This window comes from Pelophylax lessonae (genome assembly GCF_965119305.1).
Source record: "Pelophylax lessonae genome assembly, chromosome: 1".
Lineage (NCBI taxonomy): Eukaryota > Metazoa > Chordata > Amphibia > Anura > Ranidae > Pelophylax > Pelophylax lessonae.
Genome location: NC_138768.1, coordinates 876,401,697 through 876,427,592, shown reverse-complemented (window position 1 = coordinate 876,427,592; position 25,896 = coordinate 876,401,697). Strand labels below are relative to the sequence as shown.

Sequence of the window (25,896 nt, the reverse complement as noted above, 5' to 3'; positions counted from 1 at the left end):
ACAATCAGACCTCATTCATGGCACTCACACATCAGGAAGACATCAGTATAGACATACGTGTTTCCAGCGGCTGGTGACCCGAATGTAGATGATATAGTTGTGGTTGGGGATAAGAGGAGCATTGTGGAACCCATTATAATGGTGGTTATCCCCCAAGGTGAAAGTTCTGGGTCCGGTGAGGGTCTCTGCAGGAAGGACAGCCGCAGTATAACGGCTTAGAGACCAGATAAAATTGTATGGAATGGTTCTGAATGTCTGACACTCCTTTGTAGAATTTCCTTCTTGACCGCCAAAGACAATTATTTCATAAAATCTGGAGAGAGAAAATAACGGAATAATCTCAGCTATGAAATATAATGTGTGCTTATCTCTGCTGTCCTTTATATAAATCATTTCCAATTGTAATTACAATAAGACAGATAAAGAAACTCCGCTGATCTCTAAATGCATCATATTACAGGAACATTTTTTTTCAAACATTGCAGGAATGAAGGAGAAAACATGTAAATAGACAGGTGCTCCATGTTTGTCCAGAGCACGGGTGGTTTGTTAGGATCTTTAAAGGCCCGAGGCTCCTACAGTGCCTTGCGAAAATATTCGGCCCCCTTAAACTTTTCGACCTTTTGCCACATTTCAGGCTTCAAACATAAAGATATAAAACTGTAATTTTTTGTGAAGAATCAACAACAAGTGGGACACAATCATGAAGTGAAACAAAATTTATTGGATATTTCAAATTTTTTTAACAAATAAAAAACTGAAAAAATTATTCAGCCCCCTTAAGGTAATACTTTGTAGCGCCACCTTTTGCTGCGATTACAGCTGTAAGTCGCTTGGGGTATGTCTCTATCAGTTTTGCACATCGAGAGACTGAAATTTTTGCCCATTCCTCCTTGCAAAACAGCTCGAGCTCAGTGAGGTTGGATGGAGAGTGTTTGTGAACAGCAGTTTTCAGTTCTTTCCACAGATTCTCGATTGGATTCAGGTCTGGACTTTGACTTGGCCATTCTAACACCTGGATATGTTTATTTGTGAACCATTCCATTGTAGATTTTGCTTTATGTTTTGCATCATTGTCTTGTTGGAAGACAAATCTCCATCCCAGTCTCAGGTCTTTTGCAGACTCCATCAGGTTTTCTTCCAGAATGGTCCTGTATTTGGCTCCATCCATCTTCCCATCAATTTTAACCATCTGCCCTGTCCCTGCTGAAGAAAATCAGGCCCAAACCATGATGCTACCACCACCGTGTTTGACAGTGGGGATGGTGTGTTCAGGGTGATGAGCTGTGTTGCTTTTACGCCAAACATAACGTTTTGCATTGTTGCCAAAAAGATAGATTTTGGTTTCATCTGACCAGAGCACCTTCTTCCACATGTTTGGTGTCTCCCAGGTGACTCGTGGCAAACTTTAAACGACACGTTTTATGGATATCTTTAAGAAATGGCTTTCTTCTTGCCACTCCTCCATAAAGGCCAGATTTGTGCAGTATACGACTGATTGTTGTCCTATGGACAGAGTCTCCCACCTCAGCTGTAGATCTCTGCAGTTCATCCAGAGTGATCATGGGCCTCTTGGCTGCATCTCTGATCAGTCTTCTCCTTGTATGAGCTGAAAGTTTAGAGGGACGGCCAGGTCTTCGTAGATTTGCAGTGGTCTGATACTCCTTCCATTTCAATATTATCGCTTGCACAGTGCTCCTTGGGATGTTTAAAGCTTGGGAAATTTTTTTGTATCCAAATCCGGCTTTAAACTTCTCCACAACAGTATCTCGGACCTGCCTGGTGTGTTCCTTGTTCTTCATGATGCTCTCTGCTCTTTAAACGGACCTCTGAGACTATCACAGTGCAGGTGTATTTATACGGAGACTTGATTACACACAGGTGGATTCTATTTATCATCATTAGTCATTTAGGTCAACATTGGATCATTCAGAGATCCTCACTGAACTTCTGGAGAGAGTTTGCTGCACTGAACGGTAAAGGGGCTGAAGAATTTTGCACGCCCAATTTTTCAGTTTTTTATTTGTTAACAAAGTTTGAAATATCCAATAAATTTCGTTCCACTTCATGATTGTGTCCCGCTTGTTGTTGATTCTTCACAAAAAATGACAGTTTTATATTTTTATGTTTGAAGCCTGAAATGTGGCAAATGGTCGCAAAGTTCAAAGGGGCCGAATATTTTCGCAAGGCACTGTATATGTAACATAACAAAGAGCAGATGGGGGGGGGTTTGTCTCCTTTATATCTCTCGCCCTCTTCTCCTTTATCTTTGTTGTCCTCCTTTGGTATCTTTCCCTTCCCCAATGCGCTCACTTAAGCCAGCCATAGATGGTGGGATTTCCCCATCAACACAGTCAATGTTCTCCTGGTGGGGAAAGTCTTTCCAGCCAGGAAAACACATAGTGATTATTCCTAGTGGCTGTAGCTGCTGGAAAAAGTTGAATGAAAAGTCAGACAGGCTGTTTGTCCCCAAGTTGATAGATCCATTACTTTGGGTACAATCAGCCTGTCCATATCCAGCCTCCCCATTGAACCGGCCGAGATTCGGACCGCCTATGGTCAGCTTTAGAGTGAAACTATTAGAACTCTGATTAATGACAAAAGTCTGAAGCAAGAATTGAAGGGCAATTCAAAGGAAACAAAAGTACCCAGAATGTTCATTGCTGCCTCCATACCATTTATCCAGATCTAATACTTATGTAGCACTGCCCCTGTAGAAGCTGCTAAGTATAGAACTTTCTGAGGTCTCCCTCTGGTTATCTTGTTGTCAGATACTGGGTATTTTTACACCCTGCCAGGCGCACACACACACAGACACGCTTTCACTTGTCTTCAGTGATAAATCTAGTGGATTTGTTTTTGGTGTTTTATTTGGAGAACTTCGGAGAAGGGATTAGTGGGATACTCCAAATTCAACTATGTAGAGGTGAGGGCAACTCTCACTTGGCCTCACTTAGTGGAACTGAATTGCAGATCTTCTGCTGAACCATACAGAACTTGTATGAGAAGAATAAGGCCTTTGCTTGTGTTAGCAGCAGACTTGGTGAACTCTGTATCTTTAGGACAATATCAAGTATCTAACAAGACACAAAAAGATTCCAAGCTCTGCTTACCGACCAGTCTGCGACCAACCAAATTGACCTGTCTAACAGTATGCGCAGTGGTGTATTTTGGTTTTGTGCTGCCCTAGGCAAAACTAAAATTGGGCACCCCCTCCTATGTAAATTTGCTCCACTCCTTCATCCTCCAGATCTTCTGCTGAACCAAACAGAACTTGCAAGAGAAGAATAAGGCCTTTGTAAAAAACAGGGGTTTAGTTGCACACATCTGCAAATACATGCGTAAGCCACTGAGCCCTGACAAAGCACCCCATTTTCTGTGGTCCTAACTCTAAATTCGGTGAGTCTCCAACAATGGAAGCACATGCATTTAAATGGACAGGTGTAGGGCAGATATACCTGAAGGAAGCCCACTCCTTCCTAAAGGCACAGGGGCACACTGAACACCCAGCCTATAGCACCATGGCCGACTGGTCGGTAAGGAGAGCTTGGAATCTTTTTGGTAGACTTTTTTTTTAAATAGCATGCCAATGTCCAAAGAAAGCAGATACAGACTGAATCACATAGATCAGCTGCACATTATTGATGTTGGTATTCTCATAAAACTTTATTGTTCCCAATAGCACACTGGAAGTCACACCTGGTGCCTCCTTCCTCTGCCACGTTTCACCCTAGGGGTGGGTTCTCTACAGCTAAGCATGCAACTAGGGTGAAACACATTAACAGTCCTGGTCTTAAGCTGGGCTTTCAGTGTTCACATCCAGAACAAACGTTTTATGAAAATGCTGACATCAGTTTGGCCAGACTTTGTGATTACATTTTCTTTTACACGCTGAGCAAAATTATTTCTCACCTGATTGGCCCATGCAGATTAAGAACTGGGTAGAGATGCAAAGTGTCATCACGTATTGTCTTCTCCATGTGGAGAGGAGGGTCTGGAAAGGAAGATTCAGGAATCTGATCAGGAAACAGAACTGATCTGATGTGTGCCAGTAATGGCCATAGCTGATATGGAAACTGCAAACTGTAGAATTAGTTTAGACTTGGACCAAACTTTGGGTAATGGTTGATTTCAGATACTGTCATGGACTTGTAATAGTGTTTGGCAGCTTACCTGTTCCTTCATGTCCGTATTAGAGGTCAGACTTCATTTCTGATTCCTTTTCATCACCTCTCCTTCCTGTTCCTGCCCCACCCCAGGTCATCACAGGAAGTCTATAGTAACCAGTGCACTGCAGGTCTGCTTTGCTGTTCAACAGTGTTTGTTTCCTGTTTGCCGTGCGCTTGATCTACCTTTCTTACCGACTTTGGCTTGTCTCTGACTATTCCTGTTTGCCTGTTACCCTGACCTTTGGCCTGTCCCTTGGTTACCCTCGTCTGCCTGTTACCCCGACCTCGGCTTACCCATCACCATTCCGTGTGTCCTGAGTGGCTGCTTCCCTTCTCTCCCTACAAAGCGTGACCCGGGGGACCCCAGGGGCCACGACCTGGGCCCAGCTGCAGCCAAGTCCATCCTCACCACTAGAGGCTCTGGTGAACACCTGCTGGGTCTTAGACTCCATGCCCTGGAGAATCTTGGGCTCACGTTCCGGTCCATCCACAGCAGTCTGCTATCGGGTTCACTACTTTGCCTCCAACAGGGTGCAGTTGTCACCTGGCTACAGGTGACCTGACAGATACTTGATATCATTTACAATTTAATTGACTGAAAATGAGAGTAAACTAAGAGACTTCCTTTTGCATCCCTGTATTCAGTGCTGGGACAATGTCATCCAGTTGTAAGCAGGTTGGAATTAATGCTAGTTAAATGCTGCCCTGGAATGGGAGGGTTAGAGTTAATGCTTTTCCCAGGTTCCTTGATTTTGGTGGATTATTTTGGTGATATAAAGGAGGGACAATGGTCCAGAGCAGAGAGCCCCCCCCCCCCTTCCCCTTGCCCCTGAGCAGAGAGACCCAGAGCCTGTAAAAGAACCTTGTAAGGAAGAAGATGTGGGAGCCGCACCCAGGAGAGGCAGAAGAATGTCACTTGCCACTGCCGTGATGTAGAAAGTCATCAGTACCTGGGGTTCATCCCTAAAGATTCCAGCACTGGGAAATGCCACTAATGGATCCTATTCTTTGTACATTGACTCTACTTTTGCAAGTATACTGGGGCAGCACACAGCCTGAGTTAGAAACAGGAAAAATCTTGTTCCTTTATGTAGGACTTTTTGATGTTAATTTTGCACTTTTCTAAGTAAAGGTTTGAAACTTTGTTCCTGTCTGAGCTGAAGTTACTCAAGGGGTGTAATAAAAGCAACCGACATATGGTCTATAGTTCAGGTCACTAGACACACTGGGGTATGAAGATGTCAGTACCGAAGTTGGTGCAGTGTGCAGATACAAATGGTCACCCATGGTAATGCAAGTCTACCAAGCAGCCTGTCATTAATCATATGCATGAGATAGGTGGGATGGCCCCTTGCATGGCCACTTGCAGGAGGGCGTTGTTGTTGACACTCTCTCTGTAAGTGGTCTGTCTCCCATAGCAAAAGGAGTGCACCCACGCTGCAGAGGTCCCTAGCCTGTACACAGGTACGGAAGAGTCATGTGAACTTTAGTGCATGCATGGAGTCCATGCTGGGGGCACAGCTGGATCCTATACCATTACTGGAAGTGAGGTAGCAGTGATATGCTGGATGGGTGGATGTAGACAGGGCTCGGCATGTCCCTCCTAAATGCAAATTACAGTGAAGATGTACATTTCACTAGGACCTGAAAGTTAAGTAGAGAACAGCTATGGTGCAATTGTACATGGTGTTCGTTCATCTCTAAAAGCAGAGGATCACCCTAAGTTTGAGCATACCCCCCACAGCGGCCTTAGCCTTGTCCCAGTGCATTGATGAAAATGGCACAGAACAAAAGTACCCCATGTGTAATACAGTGATCCCATCCCAAATGCCTTGCATTGCCCATAGTAACCTACTCCGGGGGGTATGTCCTCTCATGTGATCCAGACTTGGTCCCCAACAAGTTAATGGGAAAACATGGAGGAATGGTTCATCTTCAGCCCTACCCCATCGTTTACAGTGTTGAGAGCGAAGATGCCAAACTGTGTCCCCCCCACCCTACCTTTATTATACATGAGTCTGTATCTGTCTGTGTGGGAGCACAGTGTGTACAGTGTGGGTGTATGCAGTGCCGGGAAAAGACCATCCAGTTCCCAGGACAAAGACGCCAAAATGCACCCCCCCTTTCATCATGTGCAAGTTTATGAGGAGGAGGGGGAGAGAGAGAGCATAGCCCATGTCTCCTCCTGGCTCTCTCCTCCTGTCTGTGCCACTTTCAGCGCAGGGCTGACAGAAGTAGTGATACCGCTGTCTCTATTCCGGTTAGCCTTATAGTAGAAGGAACTTGCAGCGCCCCCAATCCCTACAATATGCACTGCGCCCAGGGAAGCTGACCCTCCTGCCCACCCCCCTCAGCCACAGCTCATGAAACCCCTAGCATCCTCTGGAGGAAACCTAGAGTTCCACGGAACCCTGGTTGAGATTGGCTGCCATAGCTGATCATCAAGTCTCTGCAGCAGGTTGGTGTCAGAGGTGAACCTTCTGTTATGTAACGGTATCAGCCATATGATCAGACCAGTGGTAATGTGCAATTTCTACTTTACTTAACAATGAAAATCAATGTAGATTACACAGGAGATCATGTGGACAGGGGTTGCAGTACAAACAGCAATACAAGGAAGGGGGAAACAGGCATAAAACATATGAAAACAAGTATATTGCAATTCTACTAATGGCCACTAGATGGCAGGAGAGTGCTCTGAGTTCAGTTTACTGATAGGATAGAGAGCTGAAGATTTCTCATGTGTTCCAAGATGATAATCATTCATTCAGCAGACTGCGAGCTGAGGGGATTTCCTGCTGGCACAGACTTCACACTGGCACTGCTGATGCTGACTTCGGTCAGGAGGCTCTGGGGGCCGTAGATAGGACCACCCCACTGCTTGGACAGTTTCTCCACATGGACTGTAACAGAGTCCTCTCCAGTGACTGGGGCTTGGATAAATGCTGCGTGCTCTTTTGCTCACTGCTGGTGGCCCACACATCAGACTGATCAGATAAGGACCCAGCACCTGGGGACAGCTCACTTGCCCAGTCACTGCTGTCCCATCAGGCAGGATCTCTCTGAGCACAGGAAGCTGGGTGGAGCTGGCATTTATACTCCCTGGGCGTGTCCAGGAACTCAGGGGATGCTGGGAGCCCAGAGGATTGTGGGGAATTGAGTTAAAGGGACTTGCACCTGCATCTGGATAAAGGGGCACACCACTACACTTCCATTATGACACAAGATCAAACACACCACTGCTTCAAACCTATGAATAATAATTGTTCTACCAAACAGCTAACAATTCTCATGTCTGCCAGCGTACTCACCTCCAATATCAGTTTCAATGTTCTCGGTTGTAACCTCCTCAGCCCCAAATGTTGTGAATCCTCGGAGGGTGATGGTGTAGTTGGTCCCATACTGGAGGGGAATTTTATATTCTGTCACATTGGGTGGAAACTGGAGAGATTCATCCATGGCAAAGGACACATTGTAATCCCTCCGAGCTGAGATATTCATCTAAAAGGAATAAGATCTTATATGACTCATTTGATGACCATGTAGTAGAGATAAAAAATAAGAAAATTGGTTCTTTAGTAAGCTGAAAATAAATATATGATGATTTAATGCCAAATGTTACATTCATATCTTTTAGAAATTGTTTTATGTTAATAACATTCTTATAGGGTACCATTGACACAGGATTTCTAGAGCTTCATGGGTCATCTAAAAGGAAAGCACCTCACTGCACTAGCTGCCTTATTTTAGACACTAAGGCCGGGTTCACATATGTGCGGCCGCTGTTTATGTGCTTGGGGTCCGGTGCGTCCCTGTTCACTGGTTCAGGTGCGATTCAGATCTGAATTTTAGCCTAAATTTGCACCTGAACTGGACCCAAAGACGTACTGGACCCTTTTTCAATCCGGACCACAGCCGCCCCAGACCTGTGTGAACTGGCTCCATTGAGAACCGGTCACATTTGCATGTTATGCCAATTGGATGGGTAAGGAGAAACTGGAAACGTGAAATGGATTAAAAAATTCCACCTGCTGACTCAAAGGAAAATATTTTTTAAATTGTATTTTTTTTTGTTCTAATCATAATAAAAAATAGCAAACTATGTAGAAACAATTGTAGATTGCCTCTCTATGGACTCTAAAACACTTTCATGACAGATACCATTGCTCAGTATGAATAGCACTGCCTGGCTGGTAAAAGGCTACAACTGCTTAGATCTGCTCAGCTGTCATTGGGACAATGGTGGCCAACCTCAGAATATCATTATTTCTTATTGATTTTCCAAGACCGGGCTGCTGCTGGACAATGCAGAGCACTTTGAAAAGCAGCGGGATTTAGGGGGACAGGTTGGGGAGGATTGCTGGAGGATTATCAGCATTGTTGTACAAACAGCTGGTTGGTGGAACCTCTCAGTGAAGAAGAAGCATCTACTGACCAGTCATATGGACACCTTTCTGTCTGGAATGGCTCTGTTCCAGATTTGTTAATAGTGGTTGTTTCTATGTGTATTAATAGGGCACTATTCCTCCCACTGACACCGATGATTCTTCCCACTAATACCAATGACGGGACTCTATTTCTTGCACTGATACTAATGATGGAGCACTATTCCTCCCACTGACACCAATGATGGGGCACCATTTCCTCCTTCCTCCACGGAAATCAATGATGGGGCATTATTCCTTCCACTGACACCACTGAGGGAGCACTAATATTCCTACTCATACTAATGATGGGACTTTCTTTGCACTGATACCATTGATGAAGCAAAATTCCTCCCACTGATACTAATAATGGAGCACTATTCCTCTCACTGATACCAATGATGGGACACTATTCCTCCCACTGACACCAATGATGGGACACTATTCCTCCCACTGACACCAATGATGGGGCACTATTGATCTTTTATTGAAAAGAATCAAGCAACATATTTTATACAAAAGTAAAAAACAACTATAGTACAATATTCCAACCGAAAACAAAGGAATACACATCCATGTGCAGAATCTATACAATATATACATAATCCACTTCCAACATTTTTAGAAAACTATTTACATAGCAGCAGAGAGGGCCTAAGAGGCACAACCCATCACCTATGTATGCAGCCATTTATCAAAAACTAAGCATTAAGAAAAAATCTAGGGTGATAAGAGACAGAAAGCCACACCCGGGAAAGAGACTCCTGGCAGTCAGGGAGGCTTGAAACCCCTCCACGCCTTCAACCAAGCCCTCTGACCCTACTTGTCTCTCTCAAGCGCCCAAATCTTCCCCACCTCATGCAGAATGTCACACACCACCACCTGAACAGGAAGGATTTTACGCCGAAGGGTGACCTGACACCGTGCATTCCAGGTGTAATAACGGACTACTAAGCTAACTAAAAAAAGTGTATCCAAACAAAAGCCCCCCCCCAGTATTGAATGCTCCATACACCCACTCAGCATAACCCAGCCTGGAGAGGAAAGGAACACAAGAGGGCCCGCCCCACCTGTTTGTACACCTCTATGTTAAAAGGGCAACGAAGCAGAAAATGGTCCATAGTCTCCTCCTCACCTGCACATTCCTCCCGAGGACAACCACGATCCATCCCACTGCGGAATTTCAAATTGCCCCGAACATAGAGCCTCCCGTGGAAGCACAACCAGGCCAGATCCCTGAATTTAAGGGGGACTCTAGCCAAATTAATCAATCTTAACCCTTCCCTCAAAATTGGGCCAGGGCAATCCCTTAAGGCCAGTGGGTCATGAAAGACTTCGCTCAAGACTCGGCTCATAAGGACTTTCCTCGGAGCGGATCTGAGATCTTCAGCCAACAGTCGCCACTGCCGCAGCAACTTCAGACACGGAGCGACATAGGCTGGGAGCTGACCACGATGACCCCTGAGATTCTTCACTTGGCCACCTTCTTCCCAAAGTCGCAGAAAAGGCCTAAACCAAGATCTAAACATGCCTGCCCATCCAGGAGGTTCCACTGCAAGCATACTACCAATATTAAACTTGAGAAATAGCAGTGAAAAGAAAAGAACGGGGTTGACCATACCTAAGCCACCCTCCCTCCTGGATAGATAGGTAACATTCCTCTTGATGGGGTTCAGTCTGTTCCCCCACAGCATCTGGAAGAACACACTATAGATCCTAGCATAGAGAGACACTGGCAAGATACAGACAGGGCTGACATACAAGAAGATCGGTATCAGGTAAGTCTTAATCAGATCAACCCTTTCCCTCAGAGATAACTTCCATCTCTTCCAGCTGACCACCTTAGTATTGGCAACTTCCAGCCTGCCTTCCCAGTTTTTGAGGTCATAATCGCCAGGTCCAAATTCAATGCCTAATATCTTAATTTTTTCCTGGGGCACTGGAAAGGTGTCCGGGAGATCAAACCGCTCACCTTCCTTTCCCATCCAAAAAACTTCACTCTTTTCCTGATTGATTTTGGAGCCTGATGCTTCAGAGTACCGTGATGTCAGAGAGACCACCTCCTCCGCTTCATCTGTCCCAGTGACAATCACTGACACATCATCCGCATAGGCAACAACCCTCAAAGGCGGCTCACCCGGGATTCCCACTGGTACCCCACACAACATGCTGCTCTCTAGCCTCCTGATGAAGGGGTCGATTGCAAACACATAGAGCAGGGGACTCACGGGACAACCCTGGTGCAGCCCAGAGCCAACCTCAAAGGACTGTCCAGCCCAACCATTAACAAGAGGGAAGCTTTCTGCCCCCTTATACAAGACTTTTAACCAATCGACAAAACCACCCGGCAGACCGTACTTACTAAAGAGCAACCACAGGTACTCATGGTTGACACGATCTAAAGCCTTTGCCTGATCCAATGCCAGTAGATACTTTCCCCAGCCTGCAGCCCTGCACTGCTCCAAGGCCTCCCGGACAGCTAAAACCGCTGTGAAGGTGCTCCTACCCTGGATCGAACAGTGCTAAAGGCGAGAAAGCAAAGATTCTGCTACTGCCGATAGGCGCCAAAAAAGTATCTTCGCCAGCACCTTTCTATCGACATTGAGAAGGCTGATGGGGCGCCAATTCTCAATCATCGAAGGATCTTTACCTTTTGAAAGAAGAATCACAGCTGAGTGTCTCATGGAAGGGGGAAGCACCCCCTCAGCAAGACAACTGTTAAAAACCTCTACCAAATGTGGGGCCAGAATAGACTTAAAGACTTTGTAAAACTCAGCCGTCAGACCATCCGGTCCAGGTGACTTTTTGATGGCAAGCTGTTCAATTGCCCTCGTCACCTCTTCAACTGTGATCCCTTCTGTCAAATCCATCAAAGGGACATCTCCACCATTTAGACCTGGAGTAGAGTCCAAAAAGCTTTCCATCTGGTCTCGGTCAAGCTCTTTCCTCCCAAGAAGTTCAGCATAAAAAGACCTCACGACCTCCAGGATCCCTGACCTGGACTTTGTCAAGGAACCTGTACTATCCTTAAGGCCAACGACCATCTTAACAGCTACACCCTGTTTACAGTTCTGGTAAGGGTCAGGCGAATGGTATTTCCTATAGTCCCGCTCCAGAACCAAAGAGGTATGCCGGTCATATTGACACTTCCTGAGGAGGATTTTCACTTCAGAGATTGCCCCAGGATCTCCTCCTCTCGAGACGAGAATATCCAGCTTCCTCCGCAAACGTTGGTAGGTCATGTATCTATTAAACTGTTTTTTATTGGCTAGGCCCCTGAAGAATCCAGCAATCCTCTTTTTGGTCAGCTCCCACCACTCAGCCTTGCTGCTACAAAAGTCCAGGATGGTCACCTGTGCCTGAAAGAATTCCTCAAAGGATTGTCTAACATGTTCTTCCTCAAGGAGAGTCGAATTTAATCTCCAGATGCCTTTGCCCCTCTGAGGGAAGTCTGAAGCATTCAAGACCACAGATAGCATACAGTGATCAGAGAACACCACTGCCTGCACCACTGGGGGTGAGAAAGCAGAGGCCGCCTTCAAAAAAAACCTATCTATCCTACTCTGACTATTACCTCGATGAAAGGTGAACCCTGTGTCATCCGGAAGGTGCTTAATGTGCACATCCACAAGACCAGCATCCCTAACCATACTATTTAAAAAAACGCTATCATATCCCAGCCTGTCATTGAAGTCCTTCCTGTCCTTGGGCCTAGTCACAGTATTAAAGTCACCTCCAAAAACCACTTGTCGGGATGTAAAAAGAAATGGCTTGATCCTTGTAAAAAGGCATTTCCTGTCCCACTTTGTGTGCGGCCCATAAATATTAATAAGGCGCAGGTCCTGCCCTCCCACAAGGACGTCTAAGACCATACATCTCCCAATCTCCACCTCAATAACCCGCCGGACAGTTACCATGCTGGTTTTAAACAACACCGCCACCCCGCCGTAAGGCTCGGCCGCAAGAGACCAGTAAGATGGACCATACCTCCACTCTCTCTTGGCCATATGAATATCCGCCAAGGAGGTGAGCCTAGTCTCCTGCAAAAATAAAATTTCAGCATCTAATTGGCTGAACAAAAAGAAGGCCATAGAACGAGCTCTTACTGACTTAATACTGGCGACATTTATTGTCACCACTTTTAATGGAGGGGGAACCGCCATTTGGGTTATTGAGTGGATTGCTTCTTAGCTCCCCTCTGCTGCTCATCACCAGAAGCCTCTCTCTTTCTTGAAGCCTCCTCCAACTCCATTTCAATTTCTGAATTCTGCTCAGAAGAATCCCCAGATGAGGAGATATCTCAAGGAGAAGCCCTAGAACGGTTGGGGACAGACACTGGGGCATCCTGTCCCTGTTCCGTCCTCACCGTCTGTCTCTTCCGCCTCACAACCTTCCTTCTCTCCTCCAGGTACTGCAGGTCAGATTCAGAAATGCTTTCATCTCTTGTTTTCTTCTTCTTTGAAGTATTCACAAAAGACTTCTTTACAGAGGAAGCCGCAGCAGCACCCTTTTTGGTACCCTCTACCACTCCTGGTGGGTGGGGGGCTTCTTTAAGGTCACACTTAGGAAGGGAAGATTTATCGGGAATAACTGACTTGGGGGGGCACAGACTTGGAAGGTTCTGACACAAGAGGAGCAGGTACAGTAGGCTGGGGGGACACAGGGACAGACACAGAAGGAATACTTACAGATACAGGAGGGGTGGGCACAGGGACTGGGGAGGGATCCTGAACAAGACCAGGGGGGTCAGTCACCGCAGAGGAGGGTGGTACACCAGGGGCCTCATCCTCCATCCTTAAGAGGTCATCTATCACCTCTCTATCCATATTATGCCAGGCTTCAGGACATCGGCTGTAGGGGTGGCCAAGGCACAGGCACAGGTTGCACCTTATCGCCTGGGTGCAGTCCCTGGCCACATGACCCTGTCCCCTACACACTGAACAGATCAGTGCTGAACAAGAGGAGCTAAAATGCCCCTTTTCTCCACAGCGGTGACACAGTTTTGGCTGACCGGGATAAAAAATAGTCATCCTATCCCTCCCTATAAAGGCAGAGGAGGGCAGGTGACGGACAACATTCCCATCCCTAGCCAACCTGACCGTTACCGACCAACCCCCGGTCCAGATGCCACGCTCATCATAAATTTTATCTGGCCTGGTCAAAACATCCCCATAATTTCTCAACCAGACCTCTAAGTCCCGAGCAGGAACACTCTCATTTGTAAGGATAATAGTAATTTTCTTTACTGTTGATTTTTGAGAAACTGCCACTGGCACCAGACCTTCCCATTCGGGTCTTGACCTGCACCGAGCCATATATAGTTCCCAGAACAAGTCAAGACCCTCTGGTCTGGTGAAACTAACCGTGTACTCCCGGCTTCCAGCCACATGTATCAAGGCATATAGGTCATCAGCCCCAAAACCCATATCTAAGATCAGGTCTACCACCATACGCTGTGCTACAGGGACTGCACCACCTTCCCATTTAAGGAGGACTACGTTCTGCCTTGGACCCCCAGCAGGAGCCATAGACCCAAGACCAGATCCAATGGTGTTCATAGTGGCAGCCTGCAAGGGAAAACCCCCGATTGGAAGCGGAGCTCCTCCTTGATTGTATTCCTGGCTTGATGATATTGCCAGGAGCACAGCTTACCACCTGTGCAAATGTAGGCTTATTAGGGCCAAGACCCCACACTGATGTCACATTATCAGGTACATTACTATTATTATTTTCAGCTTGGCCTAAACCAGCAGCATTATCAGTTAAACATACAATGGTGGGTCCCACCACACCTGCAATGTTATTAGGTGTAGTTACTGTTTCTAATGCAGTACCAAGTGCTTCCTGCTGCTGCGCTGTAGAGTCCTGGTTAGTTATTACTGAAACTGTTTTGAGCTCAGCAGAAGCAGGGTTAATCGGCTCTTCTGGGTTTTGTAGTTCCTGAGCAGAAATGTCATTTTTTAAACTTAACATTTTCTCAGCAGGCAAAGCATTGCTGAGCACAGGGGTATCATCCTGGGTGTCACTGGGAAAACCCTCATTATTAGGCAAGGTGCTAAAAGGCACAAAAACTGTTTTGTCTATTACCTGAGACTTGATAGCCTTTATCTTATCAGGTACATGATCCGGCAAGTCCTCCACACCACCAAACACCAGCTTATCTCCCTGTACTGGAGACTCGATTACCTGGATTACCTTTAGCATGCCTCCTGAGCCCTGAGATGGCAATGGGCTGCTTACCTCACCTTGAGGGGGAAGGGGGTCAGAACTGGGGGTCTCCTCCTCCACCTCCATCTTTGCAAACCTTCGGTCGTTGCTAAACTTCTCCCTGAAGGGACCATTCCTGCCTTCCATCATGGCCACGATGGTTTCCTGATGTTCCACACGGACCTTAGCTAATTGGACCTCTGAATCCATGGATCCACGGTTCTTGCTGAACAAGCCTTCACGCTGCTTTCTCAGGCGCTTTAAATCCGCTCTAAGCTTGTAGAGCTTGTCTCTTTCCTTATTGAGGACTTTGATCCCGACCACCACTCGCTCCCGAATGGATCCAGCATCTTCATCCTCACCAGGTGCAGAGAGATCACCAACCATGGCTTGTCCAGGAGCAGGGGTGCCATCCATCCGACCAGGGGATGGCTGAGAGCCTCCAGCAGGAGAGGCCCCGCTGGCCTGCATGGCCTCCCCAGGAAGGAGCCAGCAGGGCTGGGAGGGATTTCACCTCACTCCCCTCTCAAACAGATCACCTGGAGCAGCTCCAGACACACAGCCAGAGAACCTTGCAGCAGCCACACCCGAAGCTGAATGATGGGACACTACTCCTCCCACTGACAGCAATGATGGGGCACTATTGATCTTTTATTGAAAAGAATCAAGCAACATATTTTATACAAAAGTAAAAAACATAACTATAGTACAATATTCCAACAGAAAACAAAGGAATTCACATCCATGTGCAGAATATATACAATATATACATAATCCACTTCCAACATTTTTAGAAAACTATTTACATAAAGCAGCAGAGAGGGCCTAAGAGGCACAACCCATCACCTATGTATGCAGCCATTTATCAAAAACTGAGCATTAAGAAAAAATCTAGGGTGATAAGAGACAGAAAGCCACACCCGGGAAAGAGACTCCTGGCAGTCAGGGAGGCTTGAAACCCCTCCACGCCTTCAGCCAAGCCCTCTGACCCCACTTGTCTCTCTCAAGCGCCCGAATCTTCCCCACCTCATGCAGAATGTCACACACCACCACCTGAACAGGAAGGATTTTACGCCGAAGGGTGACCTGACACCGTGCGTTCCATGTGTAATAACGGACTACTAAACTAACTAAAAAAAGTGTATCCAAACAAAAGCCCCCACCAGTATTGAATGCTCCGTACACCCACTCAGCATAACCCAGCCTGGAGAGGAAAGGAACACCGAGGGCCCGCCCAACCTGTTTGTATACCTCTATGTTAAAAGGGCAACGAAGCAAAAAATGGTCCATAGTCTCCTCCTCACCTGTACATTCCTCCCGAGGACAACCACGATCCATCCCACTGCGGAATTTCAAATTGCCCCGAACATAGAGCCTCCCGTGGAAGCACAACCAGGCCAGATCCCTGAATTTAAGGGGGACTCTAGCCAAATTAATCAGTCTTAACCCTTCCCTCAAAATTGGGCCTGGGCAATCCCTTAAGGCCAGTGGGTCATGAAAGACTTCGCTCAAGACTCGGCTCATAAGGACTTTCCTCGGAGCGGATCTGAGATCTTCAGCCGACAGTCGCCACTGCCGCAGTAACTTCAGACACGGAGCGACATAGGCTGGAAGCTGACCACGATGACCCCTGAGATTCTTCACTTGGCCACCTTCTTCCCAAAGTCGCAGAAAAGGCCTAAACCAAGATCTAAACATGCCTGCCCATCCAGGAGGTTCCACTGTAAGCATACTACCAATGTTAAACTTGAGAAATAGCAGTGAAAAGAAAAGAACGGGGTTGACCATACCTAAGCCACCCTCCCTCCTGGATAGATAGGTGACATTCCTCTTGATGGGGTTCAGTCTGTTCCCCCACAGCATCTGGAAGAACACACTATAGATCCTAGCATAGAGAGACACTGGCAAGATGCAGACAGGGCTGACATACAAGAAGATCGGTATCAGGTAAGTCTTAATCAGATCAACCCTTTCCCTCAGAGATAACTTCCATCTCTTCCAGTTGACCACCTTAGTATTGGCAACTTCCAGCCTGCCTTCCCAGTTTTTGAGGCCATAATCGCCAGGTCCAAATTCAATGCCTAATATCTTAATATTTTCCTGGGGCACTGGAAAGGTGTCCGGGAGATCAAACCCCTCACCTTCCTTTCCCATCCAAAAAACGTCACTCTTTTCCTGATTGATCTTGGAGCCTGATGCTTCAGAGTACCGTGATGTCAGAGAGACCACCTCCTCCGCTTCATCTGTCCCAGTGACAATCACTGACACATCATCCGCATAGGCAACAACCCTCAAAGGCGGCTCACCCGGGATTCCCACTGGTACCCCACACAACATGCTGCTCTCTAGCCTCCTGATGAAGGGGTCGATTGCAAACACATAGAGCAGGGGACTCAGGGGACAACCCTGGCGCACCCCAGAACCAACCTCAAAGGACTGTCCAACCCAACCATTAACAAGAGGGAAGCTTTCTGCCCCCTTATACAAGACTTTTAACCAATCGACAAAACCACCCGGCAGACCGTACTTACTAAAGAGCAACCACAGGTACTCATGGTTGACACGATCGAAAGCCTTTGCCTGATCCAATGCCAGTAAATACTTTCCCCAGCCTGCAGCCCTGCACTGCTCCAAGGCCTCCCGGACAGCTAAAACCGCTGTGAAGGTGCTCCTACCCTGGATCGAACAGTGCTGATGGCGAGAAAGCAAAGACTCTGCTACTGCCGATAGGCGCCAGAAAAGTATCTTCGCCAGCACCTTTCTATCGACATTGAGAAGGCTGATGGGGCGCCAATTCTCAATCATCGAAGGATCTTTACCTTTTGAAAGAAGAATCACAGCTGAGAGTCTCATGGAAGGGGGAAGCACCCCCTCAGCAAGACAACTGTTAAAAATCTCTACCAAATGTGGGGCCAGAATAGACTTAAAAAGGGGTTTGGTGTAACCAAAAACCTGCGCAAATGGTTCAACCGTGTATATAAGAAAAATTATATATGTATATATGTGAATAAATAAATAATTTAATAAATAATTAATTAATTATTATTATTAATTTAAAGGAATTGCTTCCTTATAGTGAGCAGCAACAAAAAAGCAAATGTGCTGAACGATTGTTTAAAAGAAGGAAAGTGTCGCGCTCAAACATAAATATAAAGTGCCTGTGCAGATATTAAATCAACAATTCATAATTAATACCAATCAAAATTCAAAACATCAATCAATCTGTGCCCAACATTAATGTAAAGTGCAAACAGTCCATATGCAGCATCAACCAGTCCACATATCATTGGTGTCACACAATGTGGCAGGGACTTGATAGTTAGTGCAGATTAAGCCTTCACCTCCACACTTCACCCAGTGATCTAGTAAGGTACTCCTTACCGGAAATATATGACCCCTTGATTATAGGGGGTCACATAGACATTTTCTCCAACTCAATGCACGATCCTCAGCTCCTCTGTCACACAATAGGTTCCAGCAATAAGTCTTTAGAGCATATCTCGGATCAGGTGGCAAACATGGGTGGAATGAAAAGAGACTCTCATGGTGCAGTAAATCAAAACATGTCGCTTTATTTAAAAGGAAATGCACTTACTAGAATCACCATAAAAGAATCGCCTTTCTCATCAGAGTATACAGCGGGGTTGAGAGCACTGCCGATCGTACAGCGCTCCTCTAACCCGGAAGTGGCTACGGTCTCACGTTTCCCTTCCCGACGTACGTTTCGTCAGTACGACCTGACGTCATCAGGGGATCATGTGACCGTATGTTTACTTCTCCTTTTTATTGAGAGTAAACCACTCGGCATCCAATCAAAACCTCCTTAGTTCCTTACTCCACCCACATGACTCGGATCGAAATCATTACGGGGGCCTGACTAGAACAAAAAGGATAACAACATAATATTGCAGCATTATCGCCGCAGCTTCTCCCTTTTATTGGAGCATACGCTTATATTAAACCCAATGCAAAAAATTGCTTAGTTTTAAACTTATACTGCAACTATGCTTACTGGGATTTTTTAATGGAATGCCTCGTGTTACAATAAATTTATTAATTATAATAACAGTATTAATACAAATGCATAAACCTAGTTAGACTCATTAACCATTTGTGTACTAAATATCTTGATGTCTCAAATAACACGTTCTAAATTGCAGATTTGCATATACTTTAAACATTTATTTAATATCTTTAAAACCCTTGATTGGGGATGGATAATAAATTAAAATTATTTTGATTATACAGTTTAAAATTAAATTCCGGTTAAAATTAAAATTATTTTTAAAAAATTAATTCTTTTTTAAAAAAATTTTATTAAATTATTAAAAATTATTAAAAATTATTAAAAATTAGATATAAAGCAATTCAAGTCTATCTCAATGTTCATACCTTCTTTTAAAGAATAGACTTAAAGGCTTTGTAAAACTCAGCCGTCAGACCATCCGGTCCAGGTGACTTTTTGATGGCAAGCTGTTCAATTGCCCTCGTCACCTCTTCAACTGTGATCTCTTCTGTCAAATTCATCAAGGGGACATCTCCACCATTTAGACCTGGAGTAGAGTCCAAAAAGCTTTCCATCTTGTCTCGGTCAAGCTCTTTCCTCCCAAGAAGTTCAGCATAAAAAGACCTCACGACCTCCAGGATCCCTGACCTGGACTTTGTCAAGGAACCTGTACTATCCTTAAGGCCAACGACCATCTTAACAGCTACACCCTGTTTGCAGTTCTGGTAAGGGTCAGGCGAGTGGTATTTCCCATAGTCCCTCTCCAGAACCAAAGAGGTATGCCGGTCATATTGACACTTCCTGAGGAGGATTTTCACTTCAGAGATTGCCCCAGGATCTCCTCCTCTCGAGACAAGAATATCCAGCTTCCTCCGCAAACGTTGGTAGGTCATGTATCTATTAAACTGTTTTTTATTGGCTAGGCCCCTGAAGAATCCAGCAATCCTCTTTTTGGTCAGCTCCCACCACTCAGCCTTGCTGCTACAAAAGTCCAGGATGGTCACCTGCGCCTGAAAAAATTCCTCAAAGGATTGTCTAACATGTTCTTCCTCAAGGAGAGTCGAATTTAATCTCCAGATGCCTTTGCCCCTCTGAGGGAAGTCTGAAGCATTCAAGACCACAGATAGCATACAGTGATCAGAGAACTCCACTGCCTGCACCACTGGGGGTGAGAAAGCAGAGGCCTCCTTCAAAAAAAACCTATCTATCCTACTCTGACTATTACCTCGATGAAATGTGAACCCTGTGTCATCCGGAAGGTGCTTAATGTGCACATCCACAAGACCAGCATCCCTAACCATACTATTTAAAAAAACGCTATCATATCCCAGCCTGTCATTGAAGTCCTTCCTGTCCTTGGGCCTAGTCACAGTATTAAAGTCACCTCCAAAAACCACTTGCCGGGATGTAAAAAGAAATGGCTTGATCCTTGTAAAAAGGCATTTCCTGTCCCACTTTGTGTGTGGCCCATAAATATTAATTAGGCGCAGGTCCTGCCCTCCCACAAGAACGTCTAAGACCATACATCTCCCAATCTCCACCTCAATAACCCGCCGGACAGTTACCATGCCGGTTTTAAACAACACCGCCACCCCGCCGTAAGGCTCGGCCGCAAGAGACCAGTAAGATGGACCATACCTCCACTCTCTCTTGGCCATATGAATATCTGCCAAGGAGGTGAGCCTAGTCTCCTGCAAAAATAAAATTTCAGCATCTAATTGGCTGAACAAAAAGAAGGCCATAGAACGAGCTCTTACCGACTTAATGCTGGCGACATTTATTGTCACCACTTTTAACGGAGGGGGAACCGCCATTTGGGTTATTGGGTGGATTGCTTCTTAGCTCCCCTCTGCTGCTCATCACCAGAAGCCTCTCTCTTTCTTGAGGCCTCCTCCAATTCCATTTCTGAATCAGAATTTTGCTCAGAAGAAGCTCCAGATGTGGAGATATCCCATGCAGAAGCCCTAGAACGGTTGGGGACAGACACTGGGGCATCCTGTCCCTGTTCCGTCCTCACCGCCTGTCTCTTCCGCCTCACAACCCTCCTTCTCTCCTCCAGGTACTGCAGGTCAGATTCAGAGATGTTATCTCTTGTTTTCTTCTTTTTTGAAGTCTTCACAGAAGACTTCTTTACAGAGGAAACCGCAGCACCCTTTTTGGTACCCTCTACCACTGCTGGTGGGGGGGGACCTTCCCTTAAGGCAGACCTAGGAGGGGATGACTCATGGGGCAAGACTGACTCGGGGGGCACAGACTTAGAAGGTTCTGACACAAGAGGAGCGGGTACAGTAGGCTGGGGGGACACAGAGACAGTCACAGAAGGAATACCTACAGACACAGGAGGGTTGGCCACAGAAACTGGGGAGGGATCCTGAACAGGACCTGGGGGGTCAGTCACCGCTGAGGAGGATGGTACACCAGGGGCCTCATCCTCCATCCTGTCCAGCCTCAACAGTTCATCTACTACCTCCTTCTCCATGTTGTGCCAGGCCTCCGGACATCGGCTGTAGGGGTGGCCAAGGCGCAGGCACAGGTTGCACCTTATCGCCTGGGTACAGTCCCTGGCCACATGACCCTGTCCCCGACATACTGAACATATTAAGGCTGAACAGGAGGAGCTAAAATGCCCCTTTTCTCCACAGCGGTGACATAGCTTTGGCTGACCAGGATAAAAAATAGTCATCCTATCCCTCCCTATGAAAGCCGAGGAGGGCAGGTGACGGACAACATTCCCATCCCTGGCCAACCTGACCGTTACTGACCAACCCCCGGTCCAGATGTCACGTTCATCAAGGATTTTTTCTAGCCTTGTCAAAACCTCACCATAGTTCCTTAACCAGACCTCTAGGTCCCGAGCAGGAACACTCTCATTATTGAGGATGATGGTTATTTTCTTAACCGTTGATCTCTGCGAAACAGCAACTGGTGCCAGATCTACCCATTCGGGTCTTGACCTGCACCGAGCTTCATATCGTTCCCAGAACAGGTCAAGACCCTCCGGCCTGGTGAAGCTGATTGTGTACTCCCGGCTCCCAGCTACGTGTATTAGGGCATAAAGGTCATTCGCCCCAAAGCCCATCTCCAAAATCATATCCACCACCACACGCCGTGCTGGAGAGACTGCACCACCTTCCCATTTAAGTATAACGACATTACGTCTTGGACCCCCAGCAGAAGCCAGAGACCCAAGACCGGAACCAGGGGTGCTCAAAGTGGCAGTTTGTGGTGTAAATCTCTGCCTGGAAGCAGGGTTCCTCATTGGCTGCAGCCCTGGCTTAATAATATTACCAGGAGCAGAGCGTACCACCTGAGCAAAAGAGGGCTTATCAGGGACAAGACCCCACACCGATGTAACTTTAGCTGGTACATTATTATTATTATCCTTATTATTAACTGCTTGTACTGAGCCAGCAGGATTGTCTATTACACAAACATTAGTAGGATTATTCAGAACACCTGTGTTGGAAGTAATGTCAGAACAATCAGTATTCACTATCACACTTTCTGCTGTAGTACCACAGGTGTCCTGATGCTGCAGTATAGAGACAGCAGCTGTGACTGGACAAACAGCCTTTGACTCAGCAAAAGGGGGGTTAACTGGTTGTTCTGGCTCTTGTAGTTCCTTTGCTGCAATGTCATTTTTTAAACGCAATTTTTCCTCAGTGGAAACATCAGCAGCTGAAATATTGCTGGATATGGAATTACCAGCCTGGGTGTCATTGGGCAAAACATCAGTATTAGCCAAGGTGTTAAATGGCACAAAAATAGTTTTATCAGTCACTTGGGACTTGCTAGGCTTTACCTTATCAGGCACATTATCAGGAAAGTTCTCCTCACCAAACACCAGCTGATCCGCCCGTAATGGAGACTCCACTGCCTGGATCACTGTCAGCATGCCTCCTGAGCCCTGAGAAGGCAACGGGTTGCTTACCTCACCTTGGGGGGGCAGGGGGTCAGAACTGGGGGTCTCCTCGTCCACCTCCATCTTTGCCATCCTTGCAAATCTGCGGTCATTGCAAAACTTTTCCTTAAAGGGCCCCTCTTTACCTTCCATCATGGCCACAATGGTTTCCTGGTGTTGAACCCGGACCTTTGCCAACTGGATTTCCGGATCCATAGATCCACGGTTGCGGCTGTACAAACCTTCACGTTGCTTTCGCAGACGCTTCAACTCCGCTCTCAGTTTGTAGAGCTGGTCTCTCTCCCTATTCAGGACCTTGATCCCGGCCACCACTCGCTCCCGAATGGACTCGGTATCCTCATCCTCACCAGGGGCAGAGAGATCCCCAGCCATGGCTTGTCCAGGAGCAGGTATGTCATCCATCTGCCCAGGGGATGGCTGAGAGCTTCCAGCAGGAGAGGCCCTGCTGGCCTGCATGGCCTCCCCAGATAGGGGCCAGCAGAGCTGGGAGAGATTTTACCAGACTCCCCTCTCAAACAGATCACCTGGAGCAGCTCCAGACACACAGCCAGAGAACCTTGCAGCAGCCACACCCGAAGCTGAATAATGGGACACTACTCCTCCCACTGACAGCAATGATAGGGCACTATTCCTCCCACTGACACCAATGATGAGGCACTATTCCTTCCACTGATACCAACGAAGGGGCACTATTCCTCCCACTGAAACGAATGATGGGGCACTATTCCTCCCACTGACACCAATGATGGGACACTATTCCTCCCACTGATACTAACTATGGGGCACTATTCCTTCCACTGATACCAACGATAGGGCACTATTCCTCCCACTGACACCAATGATGGGACACTATTCCTCCCACTGACACCAATAATGGGACACTATTCCTCCCACTGATACCAATGATGGGGCACTATTCATCCCACTGATACCAACGATGGGGCACTATTGATCTTTTATTGAAAAGAATCATGCAACATATTTTATACAAAAGTAAAAAACAGAACTATAGTACAATATTCCAACAAAAAAAAAAACAAAGGAATTCACATCCATGTGCAGAATATATACAATATATACATAATCCACTTCCAACATTCTTAGAAAACTATTTACATAAAGCAGCAGAGAGGGCCTAAGAGGCACAACCCATCACCTATGTATGCAGCCATTTATCAAAAACTGAGCATTAAGAAAAAATCTAGGGTGATAAGAGACAGAAAGCCACACCCGGGAAAGAGACTCCTGGCAGTTAGGGAGGCTTGAAACCCCTCCACGCCTTCAGCCAAGCCCTCTGACCCCACTTGTCTCTCTCAAGCGCCCGAATCTTCCCCACCTCATGCAGAATGTCACACACCACCACCTGAACAGGAAGGATTTTACGCCGAAGGGTGACCTGACACCGTGCGTTCCATGTGTAATAACGGACTACTAAACTAACTAAAAAAAGTGTATCCAAACAAAAGCCCCCACCAGTATTGAATGCTCCGTACACCCACTCAGCATAACCCAGCCTGGAGAGGAAAGGAACACCGAGGGCCCGCCCAACCTGTTTGTATACCTCTATGTTAAAAGGGCAACGAAGCAGAAAATGGTCCATAGTCTCCTCCTCACCTGCACATTCCTCCCGAGGACAACCACGATCCATCCCACTGCGGAATTTCAAATTGCCCCGAACATAGAGCCTCCCGTGGAAGCACAACCAGGCCAGATCCCTGAATTTAAGGGGGACTCTAGCCAAATTAATCAATCTTAACCCTTCCCTCAAAATTGGGCCTGGGCAATCCCTTAAGGCCAGTGGGTCATGAAAGACTTCACTCAAGACTCGGCTCATAAGGACTTTCCTCGGAGCGGATCTGAGATCTTCAGCCGACAGTCGCCACTGCCGCAGCAACTTCAGACACGGAGCGACATAGGCTGGGAGCTGACCACGATGACCCCTGAGATTCTTCACTTGGCCACCTTCTTCCCAAAGTCGCAGAAAAGGCCTAAACCAAGATCTAAACATGCCTGCCCATCCAGGAGGTTCCACTGCAAGCATACTACCAATGTTAAACTTGAGAAATAGCAGTGAAAAGAAAAGAACGGGGTTGACCATACCTAAGCCACCCTCCCTCCTGGATAGATAGGTGACATTCCTCTTGATGGGGTTCAGTCTGTTCCCCCACAGCATCTGGAAGAACACACTATAGATCCTAGCATAGAGAGACACTGGCAAGATGCAGACAGGGCTGACATACAAGAAGATTGGTATCAGGTAAGTCTTAATCAGATCAACCCTTTCCCTCAGAGATAACTTCCATCTCTTCCAGCTGACCACCTTAGTATTGGCAACTTCCAGCCTGCCTTCCCAGTTTTTGAGGCCATAATCGCCAGGTCCAAATTCAATGCCTAATATCTTAATTTTTTCCTGGGGCACTGGAAAAGTGTCCGGGAGATCAAACCCCTCACCTTCCTTTCCCATCCAAAAAACTTCACTCTTTTCCTGATTGATCTTGGAGCCTGATGCTTCAGAGTACCGTGATGTCAGAGAGACCACCTCCTCCGCTTCATCTGTCCCAGTGACAATCACTGACACATCATCCGCATAGGCAACAACCCTCAAAGGCGGCTCACCCGGGATTCCCACTGGTACCCCACACAACATGCTGCTCTCTAGCCTCCTGATGAAGGGGTCGATTGCAAACACATAGAGCAGGGGACTCAGCGGACAACCCTGGCGCACCCCAGAACCAACCTCAAAGGACTGTCCAACCCAACCATTAACAAGAGGGAAGCTTTCTGCCCCCTTATACAAAACTTTTAACCAATCGACAAAACCACCCGGCAGACCGTACTTACTAAAGAGCAACCACAGGTACTCATGGTTGACACGATCGAAAGCCTTTGCCTGATCCAATGCCAGTAGATACTTTCCCCAGCCTGCAGCCCTGCACTGCTCCAAGGCCTCCCGGACAGCTAAAACCGCTGTGAAGGTGCTCCTACCCTGGATCGAACAGTGCTGATGGCGAGAAAGCAAAGACTCTGCTACTGCCGATAGGCGTCAGAAAAGTATCTTCGCCAGCACCTTTCTATCGACATTGAGAAGGCTGATGGGGCGCCAATTCTCAATCATCGAAGGATCTTTACCTTTTGAAAGAAGAATCACAGCTGAGTGTCTCATGGAAG

At 46.7% G+C, this 25,896-nt stretch overlaps 1 protein-coding gene across 1 annotated transcript in view; it reads right to left on the bottom strand.

Moving 5' to 3' along the window:
- Positions 1 to 25,896, bottom strand: part of LOC309550452 (uncharacterized protein) — a gene marked incomplete at its 5' end in the record, with an annotated part of 141,680 nt that overhangs the window by 20,102 nt on the left and 95,682 nt on the right. The window contains 3 exons of the mRNA XM_082250828.1: positions 58 to 313; positions 3,913 to 3,994; positions 7,481 to 7,670. Coding sequence (XP_082106954.1) covers positions 58 to 313; positions 3,913 to 3,994; positions 7,481 to 7,670 — 528 coding nt within the window. The remainder of the gene's footprint in view (positions 1 to 57; positions 314 to 3,912; positions 3,995 to 7,480; positions 7,671 to 25,896) is intronic.